Source organism: Dinoponera quadriceps, unplaced genomic scaffold (assembly GCF_001313825.1).
Source record: "Dinoponera quadriceps isolate SergipeBrazil2010 unplaced genomic scaffold, ASM131382v1 scaffold2305, whole genome shotgun sequence".
Classification (NCBI taxonomy): domain Eukaryota; kingdom Metazoa; phylum Arthropoda; class Insecta; order Hymenoptera; family Formicidae; genus Dinoponera; species Dinoponera quadriceps.
Genome location: NW_014556411.1, coordinates 601726 through 627760, shown reverse-complemented (window position 1 = coordinate 627760; position 26035 = coordinate 601726). Strand labels below are relative to the sequence as shown.

At 44.0% G+C, this 26035-nt stretch overlaps 1 protein-coding gene across 2 annotated transcripts in view; it reads left to right on the top strand.

The window, feature by feature from the left end:
- The window catches only part of LOC106747346 (serine-rich adhesin for platelets), a 50018-nt gene that overhangs the window by 7107 nt on the left and 16876 nt on the right, over positions 1-26035 (top strand). The window contains exons 2-4 of one of the 2 annotated variants that reach the window (XM_014624774.1): positions 14228-14338; positions 17310-17481; positions 21873-22002. In XM_014624774.1, coding sequence (XP_014480260.1) covers positions 14228-14338; positions 17310-17481; positions 21873-22002 — 413 coding nt within the window. Of the gene's footprint in view, positions 1-14227; positions 14339-17309; positions 17482-21872; positions 22003-26035 lie in introns of those variants that run through there. The other variant, XM_014624775.1, reaches the window with a different exon arrangement.

Genomic DNA, 26035 nt, shown 5'->3' with positions numbered 1-26035 from the left:
CATCTCCGGCACGCGCGCGACTTCCAAAGCGAACTCGAGCGCGCTCTCGGACCGGCAGCTGCGCGCTGGCCGCTCCGGAGCTTCTCCCCGAACGGCGATGGTGGAGAGAGAGAGAGAGAGCGTAAATCCCGAATAATTAGGCCTTCCTCTCAAATGTTCTTTACGCATCATTAGCGAGGAACTCTAATTAAGGAGATGCCATACTTGAGAACTTTACCGACAGAATACTGACGTTTTCCTACAAAGTGTACGTTTTATTGCTTGCACAGAATTATAAATGCTTTTACACAGTGAAAGTACGCGCGAAAATGAACCGGATCATTGCTCGATATTCGTGGCGAAAATTATTAGAAATTTCAAAATGACGTTTTTAGCGTTTTACCGTTAGATAGCACGTTTACTTCAGAAATTCTGCAATTTGTACGTACCGAATATGTTAATGCTCCAATTAGGAAAATGCGACATAACATTTTCATAAGTTTTTAATGAAATTTAGAAGCCTAAAGAGATACGAAAAGTTTGTAGAAAAATGTTTATACACCTTGGCTAGATCTTACAGAGATATGGTAGAAGAGAGTAGCGCACATTCATCGCATTTACATTTATATCACATTTACGTAAGATCTATATTAATATATACAGTAAACTCCATTAGTGCTATCTCATTCCCCAAACATAGAAATGTTGAAAATTTCCAATCAAACGTAATATTTTTGAATACTTATGCAATCTGACTGCTGCGTTGGAGCGTCATTACCGATTCACCGAATAATTAATAGTCTTCTGTTGGTTGATCAAGCTCTTCTGTGCAAGAAATACAAAAAAGAAAAAAAAATAGCGCGATCGTATTAGCGTTTATGTAATATGATACATTTTGAGGATCATCTCTATCAGCGCTTATCAAGTTCGTTATCAACTTTGTCATGCCGTTAAAATAAGGAAAAAGGGAACAGGACACGCTATACACAAGTGGGTTACACACACGCATTCTACGAAGCCGAGAGTTTAAGCTTGATGTACCATCCTCTGTCGACATGCAACGGTACGTTAGAAATAATACGTTCGCGTAGGTTCGAGTGTGAAACGAAGAGGCGGCACTAAGATAGAGCGATGATCGGTACAAGTGATTTAATAGACGTATGCATAAATAGTAAGAACGCTTCGGTAAGACCAGTTTGAATGTGCTCTAAACGTGCTCGTCATGGCTGATGAACGGCGGATTTGTCCACTTAGTGGCCGCGTTGAAAGGACTCGAAACGTCGCTTGCTACGGTTGCAAGCGCACCGTGATAGCGTGCGTTATTTACGATTGTCGTCGTAATGATACGTGCAGCAGTTTGTACATAATTATGGATATTGCGAAATGAACGTTGTCGTACATTTTAAACGTTGATCGGCATTGATTCGTGCACGCTTGAAATTTTCATCTCGCTATCTGAGATTCTTTTTGCGTCTCGAGCTCATTTATTTGGACGTTACGCGATGTCATTAATTAAATTATCTCTTTAAGTGTCGTACACGTGATCAGTGAGATGCAGTCGAAAAATGAACGACAGCGGTACCGCTAACTCACGGCTCGGCAATATCGAAAGTGTTCTTTCTCGGCGCGGTAGTCCTTCTTTGTGAGACACAAATTACACGCGCAGCATGATTTATCCTGTACACATTGGAGTGTTCTCGAGTTACAAAATAAAGAAAATTAAGCTCTCTCTCATGGTGTTCCCGCATTACTTCGACCCGCGCTTTGAGACTCGACATTGACGGGAATCGTTTCCGCGTCTACGTCTCTCGAAATACCTTCGTCGGCTGCACCCGAGGGCAAAGGAACTTGTTTCTCTTCCGTGAAGCCGCGTCGAAAATTTCCATTAGACCTTGATCGACCTGGCGAATGTCCGTACGTAAGTTAAACGGCACGCCACAGGGACGCTTATCGTTCCCTCTCGCAGAAGGCGACGATGAAGCGGGCGTTTCGTTTGTCGACCGACCGAAGTGTGACGAGCATTTGGCTTTGCGTAGTTTCTATTTAAAATGTGAAGCCACTCGCACGACCGATGCTCTCTCTTTCTCTCATCTAAGATGTATTTTTCACCGGTATTGAAAAACCGGTAGTTTCTACCGACGTATTCAATCTCGATAACTTGTTTTTCTTTGTTAATGCAAATCACGGGCGAGTATTAATCTAGCAACTGCTAAAATGTTAATTTGCTTATCGGAGTTGAAATTTTAAATTCTACGTTAGATCTTCAAGTGGAGAAAACGGCGATAACTTCTCCATTCGTAGCATCGAAAGAGCACGATAGAAGACCTTTGAAGACTTAATGCATCGGCTCGATGCTCGCGGAAGTCTCGACGGCTCTCGAGGAAGAGTCTCGGGAGATCTGGTGAAGAGAGGGCGAACAAGGAGCATCACGCCGTGAAGCGTGACCGGCGTTAGTTATGCAACGTTTTGTTGCCTCGTGTCCTTGTTGCCCGCATTGGTATTATCTTGCTTAGAGCGAGGAATCAATTACAATTTGTTGCCTTGATGATGGTATCTTTTCGAGAGACGAAGGAGAGACCCGCGACGCGACGAATCAGTATGCCGCTGCGGCTATCGGCCGGGAGCCCAACGACATTTTCATACGATCGATAAGAGCGAGACGCGATTGGGAAGAATCGGAGCTGGAAATTATTCAGCCTGGGACAACGAGATCGAGACTGCGATCTGCCGCGAGGCTGAGAGCGTGTTGTACGTCTGCGCGAACTGCCGTTCGTCGGAGGTTTTCGGAGGCAAACGGTTATTAAAAATGTCAACGTTACGCAATTACACGTGCGTACAGACCGTAAGTTCGCAGACAGTTCTTCTCAGCACTCCATAAATGTCCGTGGGACTTCACTCATTATCGCTCATAATTGCGGCACAACTCCGAGGTCTCCGTGTACGCTCGCACGATTAGGAAAGTTACCGAGCAACTCGACGAGTTCCGACCGCCGTAAATCCACTCGTTTTACTTATAATTTTCAGTGCGCAGATAAAATGACACTGATATTACATTTTCCGGTCGATATATCAACGAGTCAGTCGATTTGGATCGCGCATTGAAGTTGACATTAACGCGTCATCGACTATGTAATAAATAGAAGCGAGGAAAAAGTCCCCGAGCCGGGACACGGCTTTTGCAGAGATTCGGTAGGTTGAAAAAGTGCGCGTTAATCGTACTTAATTCGAGCTCTCGCTCGAAGAACACGATCCCGTCCCGTTCAGAATTCCAAGATTCCCGATCAGCCGTTATTAATTACAGCACAACGTTCCGCACTCCGAGAGTCGATGTTCGATCACGCGAGTGATATCGGGAGCCTCGTAAGAGACATCAGCGTTTTATCGCTGCGAAAGAAAATAGAGAAGAAAGAAAGGAAAGCGCGGAAAGAAGCGCAACAGGTGTTCCGTCGCGGCCGATAGCGCAGCGCGAAGAGGCACGCAATAACGCGTGCCTCGCCGTTCCACGCGTAACCGCACTTCTCGCGCGCCGTGGCTTCAGATACAAGGCTGCCCGTAACTATGTCACTGTCAATCGGACTCATCGGTATGTATAACGTTTACCAAACGCAGTCGTTGTGCCAGGACACTTAATTATTTTCATGGTCCAAGGCACAAGCGCACGGGGGATAAGACGTTGCCGCGTTGTTATTCCAGTTACAAGCGGCGATTAATCGATCAGCCGGGTCGGACACTTCGCCCGGCATCGGTGATAAAGATTGACTCGAGAGGCACGAGTGAAAAATACGGCCTTTCGATGATGAAGATCGTCATCTCAGGGTATAAGGCGGTAAATAAGGCGGTAAAGATCATTGTTTTGTGGTTACTTCTCCTCAGCTCCGAGACGACGCCGAGAAGAGTCGATCGCGAGAGATCGTCGGATCTTCGAGAGACCGGTCGCGAACTACTGCGTCGTAGCACGATGTATACGTTAGGATAGATTTATTACGGCTTCGGTTCATTAGTAATCGAAACAGTTGAACGCTCGTCGTTTCCCCGTGCCGATCGCGGACGAGGAACGCGGCCTTGTTGGCAGCACGCTCCAGCGTAATTTTCAGCACCAGGACGAGACACGGGCGGTAGCCGCCACGATTAATTCGTTAGCGGCCACGATCGTTGTTAATCATCCGCCGGCATTATATAAACCGTGGAGAGAGAGGAAGCCGGTGGGCTCTCTCGTTTCGCGGCGTTCGGGCTCACGTTTCGCGTGCGCGCTCGCGCGGATACTTCCGCGATATCCGCGCGGACTCGCGCGTCGGGAGACTTTCGATATAACTAGTCGGTGTATTAAAAATGACTCCTATTAAAACTGACGCGCCACGAAAATTGCGCCTCCAACCCCTCTCTCTCTCTCTCTCTCTTCTGGAAATCCACTGATCGCCGTGTAATTTTTGTGCACAGCGCACGTGTTCGGATTTGCAGCGCGAGCGATTATATGTGCAGACTGAAAAATCCGAGATTAAGTAACCATGGGCTACAATGTATCATGTTTTTCTTGTTATCAATTTGAAAGTTATTCATGCACGCGGCGAGGCACACGCGGATCGCGCTTTAATCGTGCTCGTAAAGCTCGCGATATCCATCAACGAAATGTTGCGAGTGAAAAATATTGATATTCATAAAGGAACGCGTATTACGGCGCGTGTGAAACGCGCGTGATGTATTACACGCGAGACGATATGTGACGTACGCAAGGTATGTTAGGATCGCGCGTGTACGACATACTAGCGACGTAAAGGATAAAATGTGTGCAAGTATCAGCCGCTTCAGGCGACGTCGCTCATGAGCGACCCGCAGGACTCAATGAATTTGTAACACACGAGAATCGGATCGCGCGATCCGTATTCATTAGCATGGCAATTATCGAGTGACGCGATCGAAATTATCTCCCCGGCAGCGAATCATCGCGTTCTGAGAAACGCGGAAACAGTTAAATCATTATCGAAATCTACGGCCACTCTTCGAGCATCCGTCTACCGTACCAATTACGACGTTAGAATCAGCGTTCTTAGAAAAAAATTAAGAAGAATAATACACACTCTCCCATGAAGTTTTGCATGTTGCTTTATCTCACTTGGTTAATTGCCCTATGAGCGAGTCGTATAATAACTTCGGGAAATATTTCATGATTAACTCAGCTGCACGTAACGACGCGCGTTCGCGATCGTTCAGAAATGTTGGATATAGGGGAAGCCCAGGCAGAAGCGGTTTTATGGATGAAAAAAGTCGATATCAACTGGACATAAAAGCGTAGAAATCGTGAATTTATTGTACATATTTGTTTTAATGATCTCTTTTATTTTAAAGAAATCTTAACCTCTGGTCACCTAGCCTCTCCCCACTAAAAATTTTATGGCGATTTTAGCTTTCGCGTCAAGAGAAGAGAACTCTTGAGAACCGTAATGAAAAAATCGAAATAACCTGGATATAAATAGCAGATTTACCGAAAGACGAACCGTAGGGAAGGTTCATCTTTCATGTGCGTTCGCTCGAGCGTGGATCTTCCCTCTTTGGTCGTCGCGGAATTCAGCTCGAGTGTACACCGTGCGAGAACAGTATACCATAAATAACGTATCGATCTCACGCGGTAAAAGGATCGATGCTTGCTGCCTTAGACCTAGCTCTGGTCAAAGAAATTTCAAACGTGCCGCTCCAAGCGTTCGTGTCGCATATTGTCTCGGTCGCAAATACGAAAGACAGGCGAAAAAGAATATACACGTTCGAGGCACAAGCAATACAAAGTTATCGCATGCCTCTTCGACGAACCATATATGGCCAGCCCTATTCATCTCAGGGATACTGTCTTCTACTCTTTCGTTTTTTCTTCGTTAAAGCTTCTTGAAAATGGCGCGTCTGCAGAAACGAACCAATATAATCTCTGTCGTTGTTTCGTTTACGGTAGAGAGAATGAAGAGGATTATTACTCAAATTAAATTATCGAATTTCCGCAAAATATTGTACAATGAAACATTAAACAGTAAGCAATTTTTGTTAAAAACGATCTACCGAAATTTTTATGTTCTTTTAATATGGGAAATATGTTAAAAAGTATACAGTATGTTGACAAGATGAATGTGTTAATTTAACGTTATATTTGTGTGCTTTTTCACACATTTCCCACGTTGAAGCAATACAAAACCTCAGTGGACCGTTTTTCACACAAAATTTCTTACACTCTACATTACTTCTATTTACATTGCTATAAAATACAGCGTGCAACTAGATTACTAACTTAGATCAAATGAAATTCTTTTCTCGCGAAAAACAAATAAATCACAATGTGCAAAGGAGAAAGCAACGTCTTCTGAGCGGTCGAAGTTACAAGACTCTCGCTTCCGCTTTTGTATTCGATCAATAATTTGAACGTTTATCGTTCCGGCATTGGTGCGGCTTACAACGAGCACTAACTGAAACTGCGCGGAGAAATGGAGAAGGACGAGCGTAGAGTAAGAATCAAAGACACGAAATTGTGCAACGTGGCGGAGCATAGCGCGGTTGTCTGGCTGGCAAGAACGATAAAAGGCCTTGGCGAGCCTTGACCGGTGGACCGTTACTTTACGCCATCCGCGATAGCTTAGGCTCCCCTATTTTCCTCTTACCGAGACGACAACCCGGCGTAAGGCCACCTCATTCATTCCCGATTCCCAATAAAGACGTCGTCTCTGTGTTTTCCGCTTATTTTTTTTTTCTTGCCAATTCATAGATAATTCATGAGGATATTATAACTTAGTCGCTTACCTACTCGCAGGCAAACGCCGAGTGTGGCAATGAAAGATCTCCGGACTCCACAAACTAAGGGAAATAAGAAGTTTCCTCAATGATCGGTACGAGGAGCAGCGAAGATGTTATTCCCGCAGTTACGACATATATAAACCGACGTGAATTACGATCATGAGCCGTATTGTGTAGTAGTTTTCATTCATACGTACGAATATACATCGCGCTTTACCGCTACTCGTGGCTACGATCGCGGAATAATAAGAGCGCGATCAGAATCTGTAATCGCGCGGTATTTCTGGCAATTATGATATATATCGTCGCGGCTTTTCGCATTACCTCTGATCGGTGTGCAATTGTAATTCGCCACTAACGAGGCAATACGCATCTCGATTTTCAAGAAATCAATCTCAGATAAGTCGCACCCACAAGGATGTGTTTTCCCACCCGCAATGAATAAAATCTCTCCCGAGCGATGCGTTCTTCTCATTTTATCCTCCTAATCGCGCTGATAAACCGCGCCTCTTGTAAACAATGTGCTTTACTCGGAAAAACCGATGCGAACATTCGTGAAACATCGAAAGAAACGTACATATGATAATAATTCTTCATTCATATTCATTAATTTATAATTAGTATAATCCGCTTTGAGGAGCTACTCCGGCGCTTGTCGTTGCGAAGCGAATCTCTCTATACGCATAATAGATCGTATGTGAACGTAGATTGTCTGGTTCGCGAGGCAGCGCCGTGCACGGTGTGTGACTCACGTTTCAGTAATATTTAACATTCCGTTGTGATACGAAAGCGGTTATGGCGAACCAGTCACTTCCTATATAACTCTACGTCGCGCCGGGAGAGCCTACTACGGTCACGTTTTAGATGTTAGATAAACCTTATCTGTGCATTAGGAAACGAAGACTCCGGCGTTTCTGTGGACATTTTTCTTTTCATCTTGCAACTGCAGTTTCCGGAGCAGCGCACGCTGGAATACGAATCTATCGAGAATAGATATTGTTTTTTCTGCGCCGATCGTGCGGAATCATCATTTTCCTTGTCATCTTAAGCGTACTGTTATATCGAGAAGCTACTTGAATTCATTAGCATATGTAAACGCTCGACATTGTGGGATCTTTTTATAATGATGATTGCCTAATTCCAAAACAGCGAAAAGAACAACACTTCATCCATGCGGTAACGTGAGTTATCTCGTAATCGTTTGTACATAATTTTACGAGTCACTACCGTTGTCACGATAAATGATAATTATTTATCATTATTATGTATTGGACGGACGAAAGAGTGACGTGAGAGGAAATTACACATCGATGCTGACGTGATGTCTTACAATATTTATCCGCACAGATTGCCTCCGATACTCTCACACTATTGGGAAAAACGCTCCTAATTGGGACGCGTCCCAAATACAATACAAACGTTTAGAAGACTCTTGTAAGATCAGGACGTTTCGCAAACGTTTTCAAGACGCCGTCGCGCGTTCACGTTGCCTCCGAGACATTATCGTTTGACGTAGAATACGGCGGATCTCTTATTCAAAGACAGAACGCTCACTGGAACTATGCGGTTTATCCGCACGGCCAAGACGCTCCCGCGGTTCATTGGAAAAGCAGAAAGGCCAATGCGTTGCGCCAGTGCGTTCGCGAATCCGCGCGGCTGATCTCGTGCTAAAACCAGGGAGGCGCGCTCGGAGAAAGGACTAAAAAGGAAACGCTTTTGCGCCGGGTTAAATTGCCGCGCTGTACCGCGTTATGTTATAACGATCTTGCATAAACGCTCGACATCTGGCTGGTTACACGCAGCCATCGCACAACGTTCGCCCATTCACTCGAGGACCGCGAGAGCCCGCACACGTCATCGACGTTCACTCGCGCGTCAACCTTTACGACCTGCGTACGTCTTCCTCCACCCCACGTTGGGAGGAGAGAGAGAGAGAGAGAGAGAAAAAGAGGGAGGAAGAATGAGTCTCTATACGATCGATAATAAAAAAAAATATGCCGGACTTCTAGCTGAGATGCGCTAATTTACCGCTCTTAAACACGCTACTTTACGAGCGGCGAACCACGTTATCCGTCGCGGTAGAACGCTCTGGAACGCGCGTCTTTTACGATGCTCCTTCACGACGCCCGGCAATATAAGGAATCGCTAGTTGCACGGAATGAAAATGAGCGTTCTAGAGCGCGCTCGAGAAATGTCTGAGTTATAGACACGGGGGTCGCGGGTTCACGCCACGGGCGGATTCTGCGGATTAACTGCCAAGAGAGAGGGAGAGAGTGAGAGTAAGTTAGTGGGTGAATGACAGAGAGAGAGAGAGAGAACGGAGAGTTGATTGTTATTTAATACTAAAAAAGTGAATACTAAAAATAACGCACGTGGCGAATGACGTAACGAATACGACGAATTATCACGGTAAAATTTGCTATGCAGCGCCAGTCTGTCGACCATTTAATTATGTTCATTCTTCATTACGTATTGGATCATAAATCAATTGGCGAATCAAGATATCATCTTCGTACGCGGACAACCGACAGGCAGCATCTATATAATTACGTCTGGTTCATGCGTAAACATTGAAAAAAGAAAACCAACCATAACATGCTTACACGCAATGATTATTCAATTTGCTATTTCATTCGATGTATTGCGATCAATATATTACGGCATATAAGTAATCAGGAGAAACAGTAGTACACTAAACTTTAACGTGTGCTTTTTTCGGCGTATGTAATTACTTAAAGTAAGCAATTAATAAAGTGCTACAAACATCGTTACTTATTCGTTTATTTAATATATTACCTGTATCGTAATATTAATATTATGTATTATTTTATAGCATTTAATTCACTCTTAACATTCAACCGTCGTAATGCGTGATTCCTCCGCGATGCGATCAGCCTTAACTCGCGGTAACCAGTCGAAATAAGCAACGATTCGTATTGTGAACAAAATAATCGCATCACGGGAAACAGGCATACGATAAGATTACACGCCTTTTTTTTCTTTAAGACCGTAGCACCTATTTTTAATGGCGTATTACGCGCCGGTAATCCTCACCCTTGGAAAGAAATCGTAAACTCGATGAAGGTCGGCTAACCAGCTTCATGGGTTGATTAACGATACAACGACGGATTCTGTTGATCGTAACCACGACGATATAATGGCTTACGTTATTCACGTATATGTCGTACTCACGCGTGCGTATAGGGCACATGTGGAGGGTGTGCCATTGTATACGTCGTCGTATGAAAATCGCGGTACATTGCCTCCTACCATGACCTACTGACACACAAATAGTGGAATAACTAAATCTTCTTACGTCGTTATGCCAAATATTTTCCTGACAAATGTTTTGCCTTTAAAATTGGTTTATATATCCGCGGAGCCGAAGATAATCACCGCAATTCGTCTTTATATAATCATATACAGCCGAAATATGTAGAAAACGGTAAACTGGGACAAATATAAAAATAAAATAATAATTCTCTCCTACATCAAAACAACCAGTAAGTTATATGTAACGCAATTTTCTTTCTCGCTTCATTACTTTCAGATACACTTGAATCAAAATCATAATCATACTTTTTATTATAAATTTATCTTCAACGTAAAAGAAATTTAAGGCCGATTTATATTAAAATTAAATTATAAAATTGTAAAATTAAATTTAAATATACAGCTGCAAAAATTAATAGGTTTAATAAAAACAAAGAAATTATAATGAAATTCAGCGATACATTAATATTGCAAAATTAATAAATAATACAGAGGAATGGACACTTCACCATCGGAAGCGAGAAAGTTTCAGCTATAAAATGCATTTCGTTCTACGTCGCTACGACTTTTCTACGTGAAGGTATTAACGAGCGGAAAAATTGTCAAAGGGCACCTGCGACTGTCACAATGTTGCACGCCGCTCCCTTTTAGCTACGTGCGCCGCCGGAGGTGTGAAGTTCGCGACGCACTACATTGTATCACGCCGCATGTAGCCGATCGCCGGCGAAGGACCGTGAGTAGCTTTTAAAAACTCCAAACTCTTCGAACGTCCATATCTCGGCGAAAAATTAACGCACGAACTTCATTCAAACGCCATTCTTCTCTATATTTCACGCCATACGTGTTCGTGCCAGTCACACGTGTTCTCGTCAAGACGTGATATATCATTGTACAGAGAGATGCCAGAACATATTCACAGATATGAAAATTTAACATTGACAGCTTTTATCATATATAAAATAGGGAGTTTCAAATGCATTTCGTTCGAAAAATTTCAGGAAGAGTTTTCTACGATTATTACTTCTTCGTGCGAAAATCATTTCGTGAAATTGCGTAGCTGATATGGAAAAATGCATCCTCCCTCTGGGTGAAATTATTTGCTCGGATGTATCTAATACTCCTGCGATTAGATTACGATTAGGATTGCATCTCGGATAAACTTAATTTTACTTTGATTTATACGCAAATCGAATTTTCGAACGTGAAACGTATAGTTTCTTGACGATTTCTAACGTTTCAATCTGCTACCAGCCGCGGCTTCAGAGTGCGCTCTTCCGCTAATACGTACCGTAATAGTGAAAGGAAAGCCTTAAAATTGATCGCGATTACTAGCGTGACGATTTAATATTACGACAAGGTAGCGTCCGCATAGAATGCTGGTTCGATACGGGCAAAACAAGCGCGTTTCGTGAGTCGCAGCTCGGTAGATCATTTCAATGCGTTCTATGTATATTTTCATTCCGCGAAAACCTTTAGAAACGTCTTGCTTTTAACGCTTAATGATAAACGCTTCGTTATCTCGCTTTAATAGCCCCGGCTGAAGTGTCCGTTAAACGTTTACGGTAACGAGCGTTTATTACGCACAAGACAAACAATTTAATCGGCAACTAGAGGCGCGCAATTGTGTCTCAAGCTGCTGCGCGCGTCGATTTTACGATTACATTTGTAAAATTGCAACTTGTGTGACCGACTGCGTTTGTGAACGTTGATTAGCGTGTACTACGCGACAAAAAAATACGGCTCACAGCGACGCGAGGTTTTCCGTAATTACAGATCGGCTGATGAGCATCGGTAGAGTCGCTGTCGAAAGGAAATAATTCTGTTTACGCCACTCCGATGATTGGAACACAATTACCCTGATCACATCGGCGGGATTCTTTTGATCCGAGTATGTTAGCACGTTTTATTCTTTTTCTCGATTTTATTAGCCGTTTCAATTACTCTCCCGAGAGATTCTCGCTCGTCGCTTTTGAACCTGCATGTCGTATCAGCTGCGAATGAATTTATCGTGCGCAATGATCACTCGGTACCGTTACGGTCTTGTGAGCACACCAAGTTAGCTGCTCTGAATGTGGCGGACGTCCGGTACAGCTTTTCATATCTTTCTCCCTCCCAAGAGGCGTGATATTGATTAACGATATTTTTTATTTTATATTCCGAATGAGCGTCTATGCATTTCACGCTCGCGGCTTAGCACACGGTATGGTTATAAAAGTGTTGCGATACTTTGTTTTTTTTCAATGAGTTTCGCAAAAGATCTCGTATCCGATAGGAAAATATATCTCTTGAGAATGATTGAAAAATAAATTCTACTAGAACGGAACATGTTCTTATAAAAAAAAAACTTATCAAAACGAGTCTTGCAACCTTTTCGTGACTGATCATATGGGCAATATAGGTGTTATATGTGCAATAAAAAATCTTGATTATCTCATTTGCAATAAACGTTATGTAAATATATGTTAAGATGTACATCAATATGATACATCGATCGATATGATACGTATAATAAATGTCCATGAAATATAATTTTATTACATCACGATGGACTATATAGAATTTGTGACGTAAAATCCAACAGGAACGTCAATAAATCCCAACGTATGAAATGTCAGTCATTTTTGCTTGAACCAGTGGCATAGCTCACACAACATCATTTCCAAACAATGGTTGACATATCGACTTTGTAACATCGATAACGACGCTTTTTATTTCGGCCTCGTTTGCAATGGGGACACATTAGCGCGTAGTTTTATTTTAAATTTAATCTCTCTCTTTTTCTGACTACAAATTTAAGTACTTCTGATTTGCAATTACGATGATATATTTTGAGAAACGTGAAAGACATGATTATTAATTAGTTCCTTCGCTACACCAATATTTCCGACTTATCGTTATTGACCCACGATCAACCGACCGATATGCGGTTTTGCCACGTCAAAATATTTACGTTACATTTTAAAACATTTCGCCATAAAATATCGCGAATATCGTATCTACGAAACTCATAAAATCGATTTAGCCGTGACACACTTTTCGCTGATTCTCCGGTCGGTTCCGAAGCGCACATAGCAGGATAATCCCAGCTGTTACCGATTGTCTGTTCATACCGTTGGTATGTCACTCTCAGTTACTCGGTCGCGTCGCAATGAAACAGCAACCTGTTGAAAGTGAAATTACGCGATGATTTGTCTCCCGTATTTCTCTCTTTTCCTCGTTTCAAACAAAACCTGTTTTGCATGCGTCTGTCCGCGCAAGCTGGCACATCATCAGTTTATTAATATCCGTGATACTTCGAAATTAGCTTGTAAATCCGAAGAGTACTTGTCAAGCGTAGCTTGAACGAACCGGCGGGCGTGCGTGAGGTGCGGAGGCGTTTCAAGCAGCAGAACACCGGTTGTGGTCGCAGAATCAAGGAAGTATCGGCACGCGCGCTTCCCAAACGTGCGAGTAAAAGTGAAGATGCTCGAAAAGAGAAAAGAGCACACCAGGTGGTCGATGCCTCCGAAGTTCATTCACACAAGGAGGAAGTCCGGAAAGGATGGGAATGAACCTGTCGGGAATGAACGACGGGTTTCGTCCGTTTTTACGGCTCTAGAATGGTGAATTTTTAGTACGTCGCCTTCGCTACCGTGATTTACAGACGAAATATATCGCGGATTTATTGCTAATAACTTATTCTCGGTTTAGAGACAGTGTGCACCCAGATGTACGAACGCATAATTTCCTTAGTTAGGGCAACGGTTGATTTATCTCCTTATGGAAAGCATCTGACTAAGCGGGATATAATTTATTTTTACACGAGAGATATAAAAATATGCAAGTTTCTTCTTCGCAAAGTGTAACGTGATATCACACAATGTTTTATGTGCAATTCTTATCTAAAAGAAATTAAGAAAGATGAATATCTGCAACACAGTAAAAAATTTTGTGTTACAAGCGGTCCATTCAAATTTTCGAGTTACTTTAACAAAGTAAATATGTTGAGAAGTAATATATTTGCAAGTTACAGTTAATTTATAATATATTAATTTAATATTTGTATTTTTAGCGTATTCTCAATGTCAAAGTAACACAAGTAACACAAAAATTTAGGTGGACCGTTTGTAGCAAAACTTTTTACTGTAAATAAGACGAAAACTGCGATATCGCGTTTGCTCGTGTGCAACTAACATCAATTTTAACGGACTTTGCTTTTTTCTTGCAGATGGCGTGGCTCTGTTTACAAGCTAATCTGGCGGGAACTACTGGCGTACCTGTTCGTCTACTACCTCATCAATTTTACATATCGATACCTTCTCAATGACCAACAGCGGGTGTGAGTACATGAATATACCTGGAATTAACAAGCGATTCTCGTAAATATCGTTCTTTACGAGTGAGCGAAGGCTGGACCGCGGGCAGGAAATATACGTGTCGTAATAAAACGCATCCTCGCTGCGGTATTGAAGCGATGCGCGTTGTTGAAATAAATTTTCTCGCATTAGGTGAGGGATCGTTCCCGCCTGTAATTTCAATTCCGCACATACACACAATCGTTTCGGTGGAGACGCAATGAGCATAATACGGGGGGCTCGGCGACTCGAACTCAAGGCGATATGTGGGGGTAAGAACCGTGGGCAAAAGAGAGAAAACATATAGTCGCGTCTGACGAACANGGGGGGGGGGGGGGAAGCACAATGCAGTCCCCCCACGTTTTCCGTTGATCGCCGACAATTTCCTCGTGGCTTTCTTATCGCGCATCACGCCGAATTCAACGATCGGCCGGCTACGATGTGTGGGCATATCTGCCATAAACGTATTTTATAGGTGTGATAAACCCGTACGATATCGACCTTGGCCCGCTGGCAAATCCGAAGGTTCCGGCACGTCGATCACGGCCGCGTTTCATACGGCTAACGTCGGAGGATTTGCGATACGTACCTTCCTTTTATTAGTATTCATTGCTGCATTTTTACTATGCAGGACAGTCGGTAACCTTTCTTTCGCTTGCCTTCGCGGCGCTCGGTTCGATTCGCGATCGATCGGATAGAATTGCAGAATCAAAGACACGAAGGCCGTACACTTGAATATAAATAATAACAATCGACATAGTTGAAAAATATATTTGACATTATTTTGTAGTAATGTTAAGAACGCACAACTATATATCGAACCTCGAGAAAATACTATGAATTAACTATCACATACTTACTAATTCTACAAAGTCTCAATGTTTATATTGTTTTACTAATTCTACAAAGTCTCAATGTTTTTATTGTTTTACTGTTTATATAGTCGATCGAGGAGGTCTATCTTTAAATGTGTAAAACACACTTGTATATTTTTCCTACGAAGTTATTAAACAATCACTGTGGGTGAGTGAACCAAAGTACAATCAGTCGACCCGTGCGATGAATGCAAATGACTGTTTAACTGTAAGCATAACCACAACGTATGTTTGAGTGTACGTACACGATCAGCTTACTTGCGTTATCGCGAAGCACGAGTCACAAGTGACGTTATCTCGCCATATGTGACAAATTTACATTTGAAAAAATTACATATGCAGCCTACACTGCAAACGTACCCGTATCTAAACGCAAACAGGACAATCTTTTCGCACGAGTCCCTCGTGCCGATCTAACGTCAACGTAATTAATTCGGCACGATTGAGGTCATTTTCATTAATTCGCGCTGCTATTTTTTCGAGAGGGTTCTTTTGACGCGTCCTGTACAAGGGAGGACCACTTCGTGATACATCACGAAACGCTTTGAAGATGCGTCCGTGGCCACGACGTTAAAAAAAAGCATAAAAACGCAACCTGTTATTTATGCGGGGTCGAAAAAAGGAGATAAAAAAAATCGTCGAAAGAGCGCATAAGGATGTAAAAAGATTTCTCTTTTAAATCGCCTCGATTCGCCCACGCTAAATTTAGACCCGTAGGGACGGCTTAAGGCGGGTTTAGGGTTCGGTGTACCTAAAGGATAAGACGAACGACCGGCAGAATAGAACGAGGTACGGCCTGCGCGCATGCGCGCAAGCGAAGATCCGCAAGATTAATCGTTCCCCGTTAAAATTCCAAGATTCTTTTCGCGCGCCGATTTATCAAGAGTCGCTATCTTCTTTCTCGAGAACGGACGTGTATCGTGTTTAAATATATTATCGTGGAAAGTGCCTTCGAATTCTTGCATTATTTTTAAAACTTTTGACACGATTCGGGCGCGCGCGTGTGCATATTTTTGGAGTATATCGCGGAGAAAGTATTCGATATTACACGTAGAAGTCGCGATAGCGGTCGAAAGTGTTTGACTGTCGCATTGTTATTCGCGGGACAGCGCGCTCAGAACGATTATAATTTCTCGTGCCCATGATATTGTATGTTCAGGTAACGGTAAGTCAATATTACCTCAAGAGTGCGAATACGGTACCAGTTAGCCGCGGAAATTCCGACATAAACCTACTTAGACCGAAAGATCCCGGAATCGCGCGTCGATCGTTCGGAGTTGATGGTGTGAAGTCATAAAAATGAACATGGCTACTCTTCACACGTGGCGATTACACGCTCTTTGAAGCGGCGTGTGCATCGCGAGGCAATGACCGACGTGCGAGAGAATCGGACTTGTCTTGAAATACGCTTTCGACAAAGCAGCATTTGAACCTACGCAAACGATCGTGCGGCGGCCGAAGGGAAAATTTCCGTTTGCTTTGCCGAGCGATCGGCATATGCGGCCGGTAGCGGCGTCGACGAGTGACGGTATCACCTCAACCTTGCTCTACTTATAGGCGAGTTCATATAGGAAATACTAATAGCCACACGTGTAACAAACTGCAGCGACATTTAAACGTACACCGGTATCTCAGCCTTCTCAATAGCTCAGCCTTCTTACATTCTTCGAAATATTGTTTCATTCGTGACGTTGCTTCAATTACTCACATCTACTTCACACTGACCTATCATATTTGTTAACTCTTTTTTATAGCTATATATATATATATTTATGTACCATTTTTACTACCTTAATTGCATGATAGTGCGATTATTTAGAAATTGAAGTAATATTATTGAGATAATGTAATAAAAAGTATAATTTCAATTTAACACACGCATACCTTTACTTGAATTACTCACATATGTTTCACGCTAATCTATCACATTTGTTTATTATACACACGATAACCGGATAATTAAAGAATTCAATTAATGTTATTCAGATATACGTATATGATTAGAACGGAAGATAAGCTGTAAAATAAGTATTTGTAATTGACACAATTGTGCTTAAAAGGAGTTCTTCGTTTTTCGCAGGATTTTCGAGAAAATCCGATATTACTTCGGCAACTCCAGCGAATCTATACCCATGTCTTTCGTCCTGGGCTTCTACGTGAGCCTCGTTGTGAAGAGGTGGTGGGAGCAGTACAAGCTTTTGCCCTGGCCGGATAATCTGGCCCTCTTCATCAGCGCCGCTATTCCTGGAAACGTAAGTAGAACCTGCCCATCGCGATGGGGTTTCTTTTCTTGGTTGCAACCATGACTAAAAATACAGCGGCAACGGAACGGAAGAATAAATGCCATTCGCGAAAATACCGCCGTGGTCAAATGAAACCATTAATCAAGCATCCAAAGAAACTTTAAGCGATGTCTCTGATAAAGTGCCGGTTTCTGTTTCTTTGAGGGCAAAGACCCCCGGTTGAATCTTCGCTCGAGAAGAAAATACGTTAATAAATGCAGCCATGTCATGTCGTTCGTGTTGCGCTCGTGTCTCATTACGCTAATGAATTGCCGTGACACGTTTCAGTGTCGTTAACCTAAGTAGGTGCCAACCCAGCGATGCCACGCCCAGGAGCGAAAAAATGCGATACGATCATCCTTATAATTGGCGGTCGATGGCACACTCGCGCTTTTGTTCTTTCGCGAAATTTACTTCGAGGAAACGTACGCACGCGCGCGCACGAGCGCCACGAAATTTCCAGCGTGTTGTATTATTTGCCAGAACCTTGGCACAAATTTCGTCCCCTTTGTATTTGTAATCAGACCAATTATGACAACAGAGAGCATATTCAGCGATAAAACCCATGCTGTCTTGAAGTCTACGACAAACACAGAGACGAAGATAGATGACGTATTTGTTAAACGTTAAAATGTATTCATTATAATTTATAAGACGCTTTTTTTCCATTTTCCTCGGAAAGAAACCGAAAAAGTTGAAAAATCCGGCTTTTTTCAATTTGTCTTGCTCATTCGTGGAAAGAAATCGAAGAAAATCGAATTTCTTCCGAACCTTTAAAACTATAGCATTTATTTGGAATTCATCATTATTATATTACTGTTAATTACTTATCCAAATAATTATGTCACTTTCATTACTTTCAAATAATTATCTCATTTACTTTCATTATTTTCAAATAGTTATCTCACGCCTTTTCATCAACGGTTTGTCATTATTAATGCTGAATCGATTGCTCAATCACCTCGACCGTCTCTTTCTAATTCTTTAACGGGACCGATGATGACGCGGTGTGATCTCGCAGAGTGTGGGAGAACTCGAATTTCGGCAACGCGTTTGGGCAGCGAATTCGATGCGAGCTTTCAGCTCTGGTCAATGACACGAAGTGTCGAAGTGAAAGTGCAACGAGAAAGAAGGACGAACCTACGCGCGCATGTCATGCACACATCGTCGTGTATACGTACGACACATCTCTTCTCCTCGACATTTCATTATTTCACCGATAATCGGCTGTTAATTATATATATATATATATATATATATATATGAGTGTGTGTGTGTGTACACCCATCGAGGCGAACTTGCGCGACATGCGAGCGCGCTATACCGGTCGCTATTGGCGCGCAACATTAATAGAGCTAGCGAGAGTCGAGCGATCGCCGCTAAACGATTTAATCGTTTTCTTACGCAACCGCCCTCTCCGCCTTTCTCACTTAGAGCGTTTACCAATTTCATATATGAGAGCGCGCGCGTCCGAATGCAACGATTTTCGAGAAAGTCCCGAGAAAAAGCGGCTCGATTACACGATGGTCCCGTGCGCGCGGCTGTTGAAATATCGTAATGGATCTTTAAACGCGCGGTTAATCGAAGTGTCGGGTTACGTCGCGGAACGTGAGAGAACGCTGGCTTATTTCCACGGATTTCGCGACGTTTATTATTATTTATATCGCTGCACGCGCCGGTGAGATACGAGCACCTGTGCTACCGCGTAAATTCCGCCGCGTTCCGCTCGCTTCTGTCTTCCGGCAGTCACCGACTCCTCCGTCACCTTGGGAGAGAGATTTTATCATTTAGCATTCGCGCGACGGAGCTTCTTCCCAAGTCGATATTTTTGTCTTATTTCAAGTCTGACTTTAATTTGAATTCAGTCTTTCGAAGATCTTCTATTGCGATATTTTGACGCTGCTAATAGGAACATATTTCCGTTTTCTCCCCTTGAAGACTAATTAAGTCTTAATTATTATTTAATTAATTGAAAATCTCGACTCAGGTTCGATCCTCTTCGCCGGTCACTCACGGCGTTCCGACACGACAACGATTGTCGTTTTCATCGACACATTCGTAAAGCCAGTTGAGACCAACGATAACGCGTGTCCACTCGATGCGCGGAAATCGCATGTTATGCTTACGTTGCACACCTTCCCGGCGGACGAGTTACCGCATTCGATCTCGGCCCGTTTTCGCACGTGAACTTTCGCGCGAAGCGCAGCGTAAAGCGCGCGTGCAATCGCGTGTGCGTGCGACGGAGCGAATCTCTAGGAACGTTTCCGATGGAATTTTTTCACGTCGTAGGTAGGGGACAAGGTCCTCCAGCCGCGAACGAGCCCACGGTTATACGTGCACCCGTGGTCATGTAATCGCGTAATACAAGTGTCCGATTTGTGAATGAGCGGCGCCGCAGTGGTCAGTGCGAGCTCCCTGGGCTGCGCCTTTCATTGAAATCCAATTGGAATGCAGGCCCCGAGACAAGACGCTCGGTGTTCGGCCCCGAGCCTTTGCCCCCCTCGATGCCCCGCGCGACGAGCAGCGTCGTTTCCAAGACGGGCATTTTTACACGCGCGACGGTAAGTCGCGGAATTTCGAACGAGAGGGCTATCTCGCCTCTCGTGCGTGAAAGAAAGACGAGAGATCATTGAGAAGAGAGACGAGTGCAGCTCCGAAACGTCGGGCGATGACTCGATTCGGGAAGGTCGGAAGTAGAAAGGAAAGAGAAAGGAATGGTTTTATTCTCGAATAATAGGACCGGACCGGATCCATGTTCTAATACTTCCGCGAACGCGCTCATAAAGCGTTATGTTTCAGTTACTTCACATATTTTGCGGATACATTTTACTTATTTTTAAATCATCTTTAACTTATTGCGAGAATAAAAAGTATCTAGTTGGAATAAGTGCAAGATACTTTTACGGATCGACCTATATGAACCTTGTTATTTGAAGGTTAAAGAAAGTAAAAGGAGAAGAGAGGGAAAGAAAAACGAACGTCGGCGCCGTTTCGAGATATTTCCCGACGCGATTGCACCGCGATCAATAATAATTGGCGTAATGCTTTATGAGAACTGTACGTACCCGAGCTGTTTTACAAGTCATCACCGCTGTAAACGTAGAATGCAGGGAACCTTCGTGAAGAGGTGAAGACAAATAGCGTGTAATCCACAAGATGTTGATTGGCAACGCGAGACTCGTCTCATCGGATTCTGCTCGTCGCGGAAAAAGAGACTTCCTTGTCGCAGCTGCGCAAATAACCCCGATCGCTTTTGCAATTGATTCGCAACTCGGTGTCGACCACGTATTAGCGTCGTATCGCCGTTTACACCGCGACGTGCTACAATTTTCTTTCTACGGAGCAGCACTCGAGATCTCACAAGATCGCTCCGAACTTAACTCGCGCAACGTCAGATGCATACGTGTTATGAATTACCCGAAAATTTGCGTCCCGGCGACTTTCTTTCGCCGTAGCATACATTATGTCGAGCGCGGGATACGTGCCTCGATCTACAAAATGCTTTATCTTAATTCGCCGTGTTCCACATACGTAACGATCCGTTTCAAAACTACCACCTACGACGACGAAGCGGCGATCGGATCGTCCGGCTTGACTGACTTGACGGGTGAATTTAATAAATTCAACGATTAAATTACGGCCCGAGAGACATGTACAATTATCTCCTCACGTCTGGTCTTTGGAATCTGCGATAGCGTGTTAGGAACTTTCAAGTGTCGCTCGTATCCACGTCGCGCCTCTTTGAATGGAGCTTACACGTTAACAGACAGCGAAATTTCTGATGATTCCTTTTATTTATAATCTGTTTATCTTCATTAATAATTGGCGTTCCGCTAATCTCCGTTTGACGGCAATACGAGCATATACTCGCGAGATCGTCGCTCAATGTCGAGACCGTCTTCAAACGCCGACGTTCATTTCCGATGAAATTGACATTCCGCCAAGCGGTCCGCCGACTGTCGACGGATTACAAAACGCGCGGCCGGTTACAAAAGTGCGCGTCAATGTCCAAGAACGAAAGGAAAAATAGCCAGGCGGCAGGCGCCACCGGCGGTTTTTCTCCCGATTAATACTAGAACGGTTTCGAGCCGATACGCTCGTAACGCGCCGGGCCAAGAGAACAAGGGGAAAGTGCGCACGAGACGTGGGGAAACGTGTCTGGCATTCGATCGGCTTTGGAAACGAATTTTGAAGTCAGCGCCGCGTTCTCGCCGACTCTACGCCCGATTTATTCCGCGACGCTTCGAACGTCAATTAAAATCAGAATAAGAAGCGGCCGCGACGAGCGCCTGATCTCGGATTCACCGGGAAGTTCGCGAGAGCTCCGCGTATAATCGGCGGTGTGTTCGTTTCTGTTTCAGGACGAACGGGGGCGGCTAATGAGACGCAACATCGTGAGGTATGCCGTGCTCGCGTACGTCATTACGCTGCAGAGGATTTCGCTTCGCGTCAAGAGGCGTTTCCCGACTCTCCAGCATATGGTGGATGTAGGTCAGTGAGTTATATTTTCCAAATCTATGTTTAAGTAATACGCGGCCTGTGCGAGGCGCGACGCATGCACAGGTACTTTAAACCGCGCGCGCTTTCTAATGTTAATCGCAGTGCGTCATCTACATTTGAAGCATATAGAAATGCGCCGTTTCGTAAGGTATTCTCGAAAGCGCCGATTGCTGTTCCCCCTTCCGCTTCAATTATTGTACTTCGTCCGCGGAGAACGTGCGCAAAATACTTGGTATTTGTAACTGTAATTATCGTAGCGAAAGAAATACAATCGGCAGGACCGTTTTTCTAGAAGGCGTTACTGCTTTCAGTAATATTTTTACTGGTTTTACTGTACACAATGTGTGCGCGTAAAAAACGTTGTGTCAGCGCAAAATATGAAGATGACATGAGCAGAATACGTTAAATTAAAACACGGGTGTGTTGAGAAATTAACACAAAAACGTTGACAAGGACCGATTTTAACACGAGTACAAAATGGTTTTTCACTGTGTAGCGTCAGTGGTAGTGACCTTACGTGTATATTGCTACCTATTTTTGTGGCTAAAACCATTAAAAGGATATAGCTGAGCCGAAAATAACTATAACTTCTCCCGGTGTGGATTAAATTAATTCATTTACCGTTCCGCTCAAGTCGTACATTGTAAAGTACCAGGAGATTCGAGATTTACTCGCGGCTAATACTAATTGCGGTTAAAAAGACCGCTAATGCGCGCAGAGATTATTATTACCTTGCCGATGTTGGATCTATTATCCCTGGCCCTGACTTCCGCGGATCATTGCACGACCAAGTAATATTTTATCACGGATACCAGTTCCCTCGAATCTCCGATCGACGTTTCTCTCGAGTTACGCAACATTTCTTTTTTTCCACGGAATCCCATCTCCGGGAATCGATCAATTCCCGGCGCAAATCTCTTTCATGGTTCCCAACCTCCGAGTTATGCGAATTGTGCCCACCTTTTTGGTGGCGCGGAGAAACGTTTCTAAAGTTTCTAAAGTTTCCTCGGGAAAATCTCGCAACTTTCCTTTTTCGTTACTTCAATATTCCCGTGCAATCAATATCGCCGTTAGCGCGAACAATCAACGTTACTTTCGACACGTCTTCCCACTTAGGAATGCCGATGCGGTGCGGTAATCACTACGGGATCAGTAATAACGTATCCGAGCACAATATCGGCGATAGCAATGTCGCTCAAATTTTTTATAATTCGCTCGTTATCCAGCTATTCTTACGACGAACGGAGATAATATCCCTACCGGCATTGAAAGAGGTAGCAGCGGCCGCTTTCCTCCTTTGTGTCCGAACTCACGGCTTTCTTATCGCGTTACATGTCGCCGTTCCATTAGTCGACGGTGTGTACCGGCGGACAAAGCCGTTCACCACGTCATCCATAAACATTTAATATAATGTAGCTTCGCCGCGCGCGTTGCCAATGATGGCGCAAGGACAGCCTGGTAGTTCTGTCCTTTTCGCCGTTCCTCGATCGCAACCGAGCCGGTAATCGCAAGCGATATCGCGACCATTCAATGCCCGACGCTATATGACTCTTCTGTCACGCGTTCGTCGCGCGAAATAATGGATGGCGGTGGAACAAAGACGCGTCGCGTTGCAGCAGTTAGCGCATTAAACGGTACTTAACGGCAGACGTTGCGTGAGACGCGCACATCTATCGCCACGTCCAACTACAAACAGCTTGTGTACATTTCGCCGATGAAGAAAAAACAAACGAGCAACGCGGCGGAAAATTGATTTTCCAGCCTGAAGGCGATCATTCATTTCCAGAGTTTCTCTGGTGCACGTAACGAATGAATCACCGGACGACTTCTGTGCGCTGCCTACGGTAAGTTAATAACGCAGCTAATGAGGTAGATTAAGTCGTAAGTCCGTCGAAAGGAAGGACGATTCGACGTTTTAACAATATTCCACCCTTCATCCACTCATCGATATTTGTGAATCGCGTTCTATCAAGCAGGTGACTCGCAACATCGACAACGTGAACGTAGAGTTCTTGTAAAAACGGTAGTTCGTCGCGAAACTAATCGTTCATCTAGATCACTGACGATGAGCGAACCAAATCGACAATTTTTATCGTACAAGATTTATCTTGTGGGTCGTTCCTATCCTTACTGCTTCCTACGAGCGCTGAGAAGTTGCCTTCTCAAAGAAAAGCCTGTACGTCGACCTGACGAGCGTTTTTAACACCGAACGGCCGGAGCGGATGTTACTCTATACTCCAGAAATAGCTCATATTTTTCCGTCAGGCATCCCGCGAATGTTCCATGAACATGAGGCTGCCGTTCATCCCTCGATCGGAGAACAAGCGACGGAATCCGCGGCAAGAACCCGCTCTTCCGTGGAAATCACCGGCTTTATCGCCGGCGGAAAGAAAGGTGCAGGCGCGTTTATACAGCGAAGAGGCTCGCTCTTAGAAACGACCTCCTTGAGATGTTGTTTCATAACAACGTGCCTGCGACAAAATTACGAGGGAGAGGTTTGTCCGCGCGAAGAATTGTATATACACGTAAATCCTGAGGGACAAATACTCTTGACGAAGGAAACGTCGTGGAAATACTATCGCGCTCAACATCGAAGGAAGAGAGTTCGATGCACGTGAACGGATACAATGCGCACTAAGAATAGATCCTGATCAGCTGTGATTTTTACTTTACCGTGTCTTCAATCAAGAGACGGCATGCATGAAACTACGCAACTGACGGAAATATTACCAGAACGCAGCGCCGAATGCAATAACCGGGATGACGAAGTCGCCAATAATAAATTTCGCAGAACTGACCGCACACAACAGATGTCTTTCTTAGGAAGACTCTCTGACGCAAAATTGCAATGGACGTCATTCAAAATGATTTCATGCATGCGCGTGCACGGAGAATCACCGATGGTCGTTGACATCGATGAGGTACTGCGACAAACCCGGGATGAATTCCCGCCGACCCCCGTATATGCATGTAAACGTATGTTAAGGGATTACGTACGTTCTGTAACCAATGAAAAAAAAGAAAAGAAGAAATGTGTAGACATTTTTCCGGTGATAATTACTGTTATACACAATCGTGTAGCCAATAATGAAATGAAACATCTTTCCGCTGACTTTCGAGTTCTCAGAAGAATTCAATTAAGAAACACAGTAAATTGAGTGTGAAAAGAAATTGCATTGCGCACTTTTTCGACTTAGGAATACTTTTACGTAACGTAAGAGTTGATCTTTCGCCTCCCAACGAGAACATTTGTATTCGCGCGATATTCACAACCTAACACACGATAAATCGTTTTTATATTTATAATCCATACTATTATGAAATAACGCATTTATTTCAGCGACTGTATATCGTAAAAAGGACACGTAAAATAATTGTTCAATTTGACGTGAAAATAAATTTACGCACGAGAGGCATCATTTCGTAGTATTCTGACTCGGCATTCATCGTCATCGCGATTACAACATAATTTCTACTTCACGAACGAATTTAAGTAATCATGTCGGTCCTTCTTCCGGGCTCTCGAGTCGTGTCGTATATTATCCTGACTGAATATTGTCGAGCGGATAGTAACGGGAAAACTTTCGAGTTCCACCTTTCAAGCGCCACGGTAAATATTCGTGCGGCAATTTAAGCAAGCATTTTGCAATTGTACTCAACGAGCGGACCCGAAGATTCCCGCGAGCGAGAGCGGAAAGCCGTCCTGTCGCGTGTTCGCGATCACGAATGGATCGCGCGAGGTTACGACGACGACGACGACGACGACGAGAGAAGAAATCTCGAAACGTCTCGAAAGTAGTCGAAATGATCCGTGTGTACCAATTCCGTTCCCGGCGGATTACGACGTTGGAAACCGTCCGGCGGCGCCGCGGCGGCATCACTCTCGGTCACTCGCGCGCCGCCAGGCAATTTTCACGTGCGTCCGGGTAATTTTCAACGAGCGCGCCGGGAGGAGGCCGCTTAGAAACCGCGGAGCGCCGGCGCCAGCTCCTCGTCCTTTTCCTTTTCCTTCCCGCGCCATCTC